At 42.2% G+C, this 9,224-nt stretch overlaps 1 protein-coding gene across 1 annotated transcript in view; it reads right to left on the bottom strand.

The window, feature by feature from the left end:
- LOC112114914 (transmembrane protein 127) overlaps window positions 1-9,224 on the bottom strand; it is a 13,966-nt gene that overhangs the window by 1,859 nt on the left and 2,883 nt on the right. The window contains exon 2 of the mRNA XM_024211832.3: window positions 1,004-1,168. Within this exon, the coding sequence (XP_024067600.1) occupies window positions 1,004-1,168 (165 nt within the window). The remainder of the gene's footprint in view (window positions 1-1,003; window positions 1,169-9,224) is intronic.

Here is a 9,224-nt window from a genome sequence, read left to right as displayed (position 1 = left end):
AAACAAACCAAAACAAACAAAAAAAACAATGAGACTGCACAGGAACCCCCCTGGGAGACCACCACAAAGTAAACAGAAATGCCAGATTTTCAGGGCCAGCCCTACGTCTCTGCACAGTAATGCACAGAGGAACCTCAACCTGACTTCTATAACCTGCATAGCATGGTGGGAGGATTCATCAACTAGAAGAGGGAAAATGGACGTGATAAAAGCCAAAATAGGTTGGGCGAAATCATGGGCAATGTGGGCTTTAAGGATGAGCTGAACATGCCTGGGAGTCAGGGCCAGAGTGTTCAATCTCTAAACTCATCTTTCACAGACGGGGGCCAGCAGATGGGAAGGGAAGTTGAAGGTTCATGCAAGTTACACACCGTTGGCACATGTCCAGGGCTGATTTATAACAACCCTGGTCACAGTGCAGACAGCACAGCTGGCACCTGTGTGACACACAGGTGGAGAGTACAACCCTGCTGCTACTAAGATCAATGGCAATTCTTCCCCTGACTTGGGAGGAAGGGGAGCCATGGTTATCTTGGTTCACTCTGTCTGTGCTAAGGGATCACTCTGGAAATGAAACATACCAGCTCATCCCCATTAACAGACTAAATATAAACTTCATCCTAGGCCTCTATTTCTGACAGATTTAACCCCTGCTTTTCAAGCTGCAGCTGCACAATGTGGAGCAAGAGTCCTGCAGCCAAGGGCACAGACTGACACCTCTTAGGACTCTGACAATGCTCTGTGCTGACAGCAGAGGGGAAGATAAAGGCACATGAACTCTGCAGCTGAGAATGTTGACCGGGCAGGGATCAGGGACACAAGGAAAACCCCTTTGGATAGCAATACTATTTCCCATTTGCTACGCTCTGAGGTGTATTTGGCTGAGGGTGTACAAGGGCCCAATGTAAGGTATCAACTCAGCTTTCCCACGCTGCAGTTGATGGTGCTCGTATGCCACCTCACATAACCAGCCTCACTGAGGTGCAAATGCCCTGGCAGTTACCTGTGAGAATGTGAGCAAAGGCATAGCGCCGAGTGATCTTCAGCGCAGGATGCTTGGGTCCGAAAACATCCAGCAGGAAAGCTGAAAGGCTGCAGATTATTCCAAGGAAACAGAAAGCAGCGATGACCCGGAGCAACAAGACTGTCTGTGGATTCATGCAGTAGTCTGAGAAAGAGAGAATACAAAGTGTCAAACCTCAAAATCTCACTGTTTCATGATGAATTTTGAGCTGCTCTGCTCAATCAGACACTGGGATGGGCTTTTCAGAACTGAGTCATTTAACCTTCCACATGCATCAGAATCCATGCAGGGGACTGCACAGGCATCAGCCTTCAGCTATCAGGCCTTTATTTGGGGCATCTTCACTTGGGGAAATATTCACACTCTTTATCCAGACACCATACTTCTGTCCCTCAGCCAAAGCAGGCATGACTGATCAGTTATCAAACAAGCTAACATCAAACTCCTATTGACTTCAGTCCGGGGTGTGGGTGCTCAATGCCTCTCAAGAGGTGCTTATCACCCCAGAGTTTGTAATTGTGCACAATGTTTTTCCAAAGCTGGTGAAAGGCACTGACAAAACAGAAGAGATACAGGCGCAAACCAGGACATTGCCAGTTGCATTTACCTCAATATTCCGAAGTGCATACACTGCAACTGTCAGCCAGAGCCGTCAAATATTTCACTAGAAGTTATTATGCTGATGAAACCGACTCAGGAAACACAGACAAGAATCTAAGTCAGCTGAGCCAACAGGAAATAACAAAAGAGGCTGCAAATTAAACTGAGTTAGTAATAAAGCCTCCTGGTAACACAGCTAACATTGTGTCTAGACGCATGAGTAGTGCTGTAGAAACGGAGGTCACCTTGCAGCCCAGAGGTGGCCATTCCCTCAAGGGTAAACTCTGGTTTGCTCTTAACTATTCCAATAGTGATCTATGGTCACTTGTGTTGGCGAGCTTGCCTTCGTGAGAGTTTTACAATGCTGAAATGTGCTGGTTTGGCAGCCCACAAGAACGAAATTCATTTTTTGTCCACAGACTAGGTACAGCCAGGAAAGCACTGGGCAAGTTCCCCCAAGCCCACCCACCACCATACTCAACATGGAGTGGTGATGGCGTAAGGCAGTTCCATCTCCAGGGTGGTGCCAATTCTCAGCCTCTGAGGCTGACAAGGAGAAGGCCAATTAAGATTTGATGGGATGAGGGGGTTAGCTCCTTTAGTCCAGCAGCAGCAGCATTAGTTGTAGCAGAGAATGATCACTGTGGCTTATTTTGTATTTCGGCTAAGAGATGCTGATAAGCACAATACACAGAACAGCTTACATAAGAGGCTGGATGCAATTACTCCTGTTTGTTGATGACAATGAACCCTCTCCTTCTAGCATCCCCAGCAAAGTGAAAAGGTTTCAGTCATTTAACACTGCATAAGCATCACCTGTTAACCACATGTTAGCAGTCTGAAAATAGACATTAATTTTTATATATTGCCTGCAGCAATTGTGTTCAGCATGCTGCTAACAGAGCTGCGTGACACCTCTAAATGGACAAGCTACCCTAAATTCTCAATTACTGAGGGACAATCTTCACTCATTGATATATGTGCTTTCCACAACCAACTCTCTGTATAACTTTTCATGAGTGATGCACCCAAATACTTGGATGCTAATATCTAAACTGTACTGTTAAATTTATTCACCTAAATTTGGGTTAATGCTGATTATGTATCTTATGAGTTTTTAAGCAAACTTTGTATTTGTGGATAGTCTAAGCACTCTACCCAGATGAACAGACACTCTTTTCTCAACCTGTGTATTATATAATTTTAACATTAGCTTTAATAACATTTTAAAATCTAATAGGCAATTGGGTATGTGGAAAAGTCAGCCGGCTGAAACAGTGCAACCTGATGTAGAAGGTTTTAATGATGCAGACAATGAAATGCCTGGGGTGGGGTGGGTTTCTATGCACTGTGCACAAAAACCTGACCCAGTTACACAACCCATACATTTTTAAATCCTCCAGAGACTTGTTCCAAACTAACTCATGAATATTCTCTTTCTTTCTTTCTTTCTCCGTCCTTTCTTCTTTCATCGAGCACCAGCTTCCTCTCCATCCCGGACCACGATCTTCCCACTTTACATGAGCTGCAGGATTGTGCAGCAGCAATCTGGATCTGCCCTCCTAGAGTTCTCCCATGCACCATGTTCTCTATCTCACTTCCAAACATCAACTGCAAGTTTTCACTCTTCACCTTTGCCCATCTCACAGTTCCTCTCCCCCTCTGATGTTATTGGACTGCCACGTTAGGTTGGCAAGCATGGCAGGAGTGTGTTAATGTGGCTTGTGTGAAAGACTACATAGAATAAGGCCCAGATCACGGAACTGGATTCCCACTCGCACCCCCTGTAAACACCACCACCTCCATCAAACTAGGAGAGTCACCTGCAGAGGGGAAGTGAACGCTTGAGGTGAAGTTAAACATCCTGTCAGAAGGCATCAGAAAAGCCTGTGACTCACAGCTAACAAGGGCATGGTTACAGCAGCGGTCCAGAAGCTGAGACCAAATGATGCTCTTTGTGGATCTAAGGGGTCACTCATGTGGATCTAACTGTGGTATTGTATGAATTAGAAGGGAGGCGATTTAATATGGAATGACCATTGTGGGATTTCTCACCTCCTTGCTACAGTGATAGGGTCAAATTCAGATATTGGGTAACATCAGCCTACATTGTACAAACTAACCTAGCTGTATTCTGAAGACTTTATGTAGATTATTTTATCCTCCACTAAGTACAGGTCAGTTAGAACCAAGGTTCTCTTTCTTCAGGCACGGTTTGTATTTATTTTCCTTAGAAAGATCAGTTCACATACAGCAGCTGCTTTTCAACAGTCGTGTGTGTTACCCAGTATTATAGTTATTGAGGGCTGAGGGAGGCACAAGGGATGTGACTGCCTACGGTCACACGGTGAGTCACTGGCACAGCCTGTGTTAGAACCCAGGACCTCCAGGCCCCTGGCTCTAATCATGGCCTTGGTAACTGAGAGTCACAAGCTGCTTCTGATGCCTTTTGGCGGGCTGCTTGACTTCCCCTCAGCTGTTCATTTCTCTTAGCAGGGGAACCCCCCTCCTAGGTTAGTGGTGCTGTTTACAGCACAGAGCCCCAATGTGAGGCTTTGCACATGAGTTATTTCAGTCTAGCCTCTTTCACATTGAAAATATCGTCAAGAACTTTCACAGCTGACTAGACACTCGACAGGCAAGTCACTTCTGTTTTATATTACTTTCATCATGGCAACATAAATCTGCATAAAAACATATTCAACAAGTGAAGTCCCCAAATTGAGCGCAGTATTATTCCATCCGCAGACATCAAGCGGTCACATCACCTACACCAGGGTAAATTCTCCAATGGCCTATTATAAAACTTGGGCCTATACATTTACCTGAATTGTGAGTCCCTGGGTTCTATTCACTTGGTCTCACTGTGCTTTAGTTTCCACATCTGCACAATGGGAATCATGCCAATCATCCCAAAATCACTGAGATCCTAGGATGGAAATTACCCCAGAAGGGCAGAGTTTGTTACAAACAACACAAGCATATACAGTAGAACCTCAGCGTTACAAACACCTCGGAAATGGAGGTTGTTGGTAACTGAACAAAACATTATGGTTGTTCTTTCAAAAGTTTACAAATGAACATTGACTTAATACAGCTCTGAAACTTTACTATGCTGAAGAAAAATGCTACTTTTAACCATCTTAATTTAAATGAAACAAGCACAGGAACAGTTTCCTTACCATGTCAAATCTTTTTTAAAACTTTTTTTTTTTTAGTAGTTTATGTTTTACACAGTACTGTATTTTTTGGTTTTTTCTTTTTTTTTTTTTAATCTCTGCTGCTGCCTGATTGCATACTTCTGGTTCCAAGGGTGGTGTGTGGTTGACCAGTCAGTTCGTAACTCTGGTGTTCATAACGCTGAAGCTCTACTGTAGATATAATGCACGTAGCTTACAATATATCGTGCACGTGGAATAAATATGACAGGAGTGAGGTAAAGATGGGTCCCAAAGGGCAAAAATTATAGAGCTTGGGCAGCATGATTTGATTAGGATTTTAACTGTGTTGATACAATTCTCAAGCTGAAGTTTGTAGCAGCAGGATTCAAACATAAAATCTAGGGCTGTCAAGCGATTAAAAAAATTAATCCCAATTAATTGCACTGTTAATAATAGAATACCATTTATTTAAATATTTTTGGATGTTTTCTACATTTTCAAATATATTGATTTCAATTACAACACAGAATACAAAGTGTACAGTGCTCACTGTATATTTATTTTTGATTACAAATATTTGCACTGTAAAAAAACAAAAGTAGTATTTTTCAATTCACCTAATACAAGTAATGTAGTGCAATCTCTTTATCATGAAAGTTGAACTTACAAATGTAGAATTATGTACAAAAAAACCTGCATTCAAAAGTAAAACAAAGTCCACTCAGTCCTACTTCTTGTTCAGCCAATCACTCAGACAAACAAGTTTGTTTACCTTTGCAGTAGATAATGCTGCTCACTTCTTGTTTACAATGTCACTTGAAAGTGAGAACAGGTGTTCGCATGGCATTGTTGTAGCCGGTCTCGCAAGATATTTACCTGCCAGAGGTGCTAAAGATTCATATGTCCCTTCATGCTTCAACCACCATTCCAGGTGACATGCGTCCATGCTGATGACGGGTTCTGCTTGATAACAATCCAAAGCAGAGAGGACCGACACATGTTCATTTTCATTATCTGAGTCAGATGCCACTAGCAGAAGGTTGATTTTCTTTTTTGGTAGTTTGGGTTCTGTAGTTTCTGCATTGAAGTGTTGTTCTTTTAAGACTTCTGAAAGCATGTTACACACCTCGTCCCTCTCAGATTTTGGAAGGCACTTGAGATTCTTAAACTATGGGTCGAGTGCTGTAGCTATCTTTAGAAATCTCACACTGGTACCTTCTTTGCATTTTGTGAAATCTGCAGTGAAAGTGTTCTAAAATGAACATGTGCTGGGTCATCATCTGAAACTGCTGTAACATGAAATATATGGCAGAATGCGGGTAAAACAGAGCAGGGGACATGCAATTCCCCCTCCAAGGAGTTCAGTCACAAATTTAATTAACACATTATTTTTTTAAACGAGCGTCATCAGCATGGGCACATGTCACCTGGAATGGTGGTTGAAGCATGAAGGGACATATGAATCTTTAGCACCTCTGGCAGGTAAATATCTTGCGACGCCAGCTACAACAATGCCATGAGAATGCCTGTTCTCACTTTCAAGTGACATTGTAAACAAGAAGCAAGAAGCATTATCTCCTGCAAAGGTAAACAAACTTGTTTGTCTGAGCGATTGGCTGAACAAGAAGTAGGACTGAGGGACTTTTAGGCTCTGAAGATTTACATTGTTTTGTTTTTGAGTGCAGTTATGTAACAACAACAAAAATCTACATTTGTAAGTTGCACCTTCAATACAAAGAGATTGTACTACAGTACTTGTATGAGGTGAATTGAAAAATACCATTTCTTTTGTTTTTCATTTTTACAGTGCAAATATTTGTAATAAAAAATAATATACACTTTGATTTCAATTACAACACAGAATATAATATATATGAAAATGTAGAAAAACATCCAAAATATTTAATACATTTCAATTGGTATACTATTGTTTAACAGTGTGATTAAAACTGCGATTAATTGTGATTAATTTTTTTAATCACAATTAATTTTTTTGAGTTAATCACAGTAAACTCACGCGATTAATCGACAGCCCTAATAAAAACAAAGGATTGGATGCAGGACACAGAACTGCAGCTGCTAAAAATCAGAAACCCAATACTCTTCCTTTCCATGTTTGACCTAACTTGTCTCTTCAGCTCATCATAAAGCAAATGTACACAGCACTCGGTTGCTGGACACCAGGGGGTTCATGTGCCTGTGATCTCAGGAATGAATGCACCATGAGCAAATTTCTTTGATGTTATCTCTGTGCTTCCACATCTCACCTGTGCACAGTTTTACAGTCATCTCCTAAGTCCCCCAATAGAGTGATATTGTAAAAGGTCTGCCAGGTTCTCATACTGTAGCTTAGTAACTGTGAAGCACTTTCAGAACTCCTAGAACACCTCCTCCCTGCCAAGAAGCAGCCCAGGGCTTTATGAAGTGATGTCATCTAGGCCAGGGGAATTTTAAAGCCGTGATTTTAAAAACCAATCACTTGAATTAGCACAGTGGCCAAACAAACGGCAGCAGGTGCTGTGTTATCACATAGGAGTCAAAGCAACCTCAAAGCATTTGCCACTTGGGCCCGCTGGAATTGTGAGCCTTACAGAGGTGATGTCAGCCTTTGACAGAGTGAGGAAGTTGTTGCACTTTTGAATTGCCTAGCAGCTGGTCATGAAGCAAAGCCCAGAGCTTAGAAGGTCAGCTGTCCTCCCAACTACAGGCATGCTATCCATACGGCTGCTATTGGAGCACGGAGAGTGAGTTTATACAAAGGAAAAGGTGGCTCTTAAATAAGTCATGGATGAATGCTTTAAAGGTGAACCTCAACATTTAACCAAATAAGATTCCAAAAAGGAGGGGGAAGTCATTGTTAAGCAATGGAATCAGTGCCGTACTTGAATAAAACTCACCCCTTTAGATGCTCAGAAATCTGCGTAGCACACTTTATGGTTCCTCTACCCAAAAGAATGACACATACCAGGCAACGGCAGCTCTGATTTCTCTGTTATGAAGGTCAATCCTAGCACTAATTACATGGTTTTACAACAGACATGTAGGTTCCCCCCAATTTAGGCATCTCAAAAAGCACGTTTTTCATTATTAGAAACACATTTGCAGTTGTGGCCTGGCTGATACTGGATCACTACATTGAGAGGAGGGTCTGCAAGGAAAGGACAAATCCATATTTGGAAGCCTGCACTTGCTGGCCAGCTCATCAGAGTACCCTTCTCACCTTGGTGCTGCCGCTTAAGAGCTAATTGACTAGTGGTGAGTCCTAAGGGCTTATTTACACAGTGCGTTAGCACACACCAGTGGGGTGTGAATTCTAATTTGCACCAGTGTGTGTCACGCACTAGCTGGCCCATGTGGATCCTGCTGACGTGCACTAAAAATTCCCTTGTGTGTGTTAATGTAGTTCTATTTCAAACAGTACCACGTTAATGTGCACTAGGGAACTGTCAGTGTGCGCCAGCAGGGTCCACACGAGCCAGTTAGTACGTGACATGCTGGTGTGGACCGGAAGTCACACCCCACTGGTGCACACTAACACACCATGTAAACAAGCCCTCAGCAACAACATTAGGATCTGGATTTTGGGGTTGGCTGGATTAGCCTCAACTCCAAAATTAACCACTGACTGACACTCACACATGGGATGCTAGTCTTTAAAATGAGGAACAGGCAAAATACTGGAGTCAAAGACTCCAAGTGACTTAATATTCCGAGTTAAAGGGGTTGCTCTAACCTGTTGTCTGGAATTTAATCTCTTTGAAACAATCTGCAGAAACATGCAGCAAGACGTAACGGATATACGATAGAGGAAAGAGATTTACCTCTAAACATGACACAATCACACATTAATATGAACAACTTCTCAACCACATCTGACAGCAACTTGATTAAAACAGGAAATTAAAGGAAAAACTCAACTACACCGAAGTTTCTGTATTTCTTGCCTTCTCAAGAACATCCCCTTCCGCAGCCAGTGCCAAGAACAAAGCTGATACTAAGGATGTGATATGGATAAGGATATGAAGTGGTACTTTTCAGACTGATTTTTATTTAAAAGGAATTTATGCTAGTTGAAAGATGCTGAACTGACAGACCTGAAAATTAAGACTTCTATTTATCTCCAAAGCAGATGCAGAACACAGAGAGACAAGGCAAACTTCCAACATCGAAGTGTTTGTCTTAGAGGGACTCCATGGACCATTCAGACTTTGGTCTCTCAGTTAAGACTGACAACAAGGGAGGCATTTGTGCTATAGACACTTGTCCACTAGGATCTAGTTAGAGAAGCATTGATTAATTTCACACAGATGATTAAGTAGCTATGAGGTAGGCAGTAAACAATATTGAACTGACCCATTGGTGACCCTTTACCAACCCACTGGGGCATACACTTTGTAGAAATTCAGAACCCTGGGCAGAGGGTTCAAATAATGTTAAAA

This window comes from Terrapene carolina, unplaced genomic scaffold (assembly GCF_002925995.2).
Source record: "Terrapene carolina triunguis isolate 2854851 unplaced genomic scaffold, T_m_triunguis-2.0 Scaffold49, whole genome shotgun sequence".
Taxonomy (NCBI): domain Eukaryota; kingdom Metazoa; phylum Chordata; order Testudines; family Emydidae; genus Terrapene; species Terrapene triunguis.
Note: the sequence above shows the minus strand (reverse complement) of the source record. Positions and strands in the feature narration are given on the sequence as shown.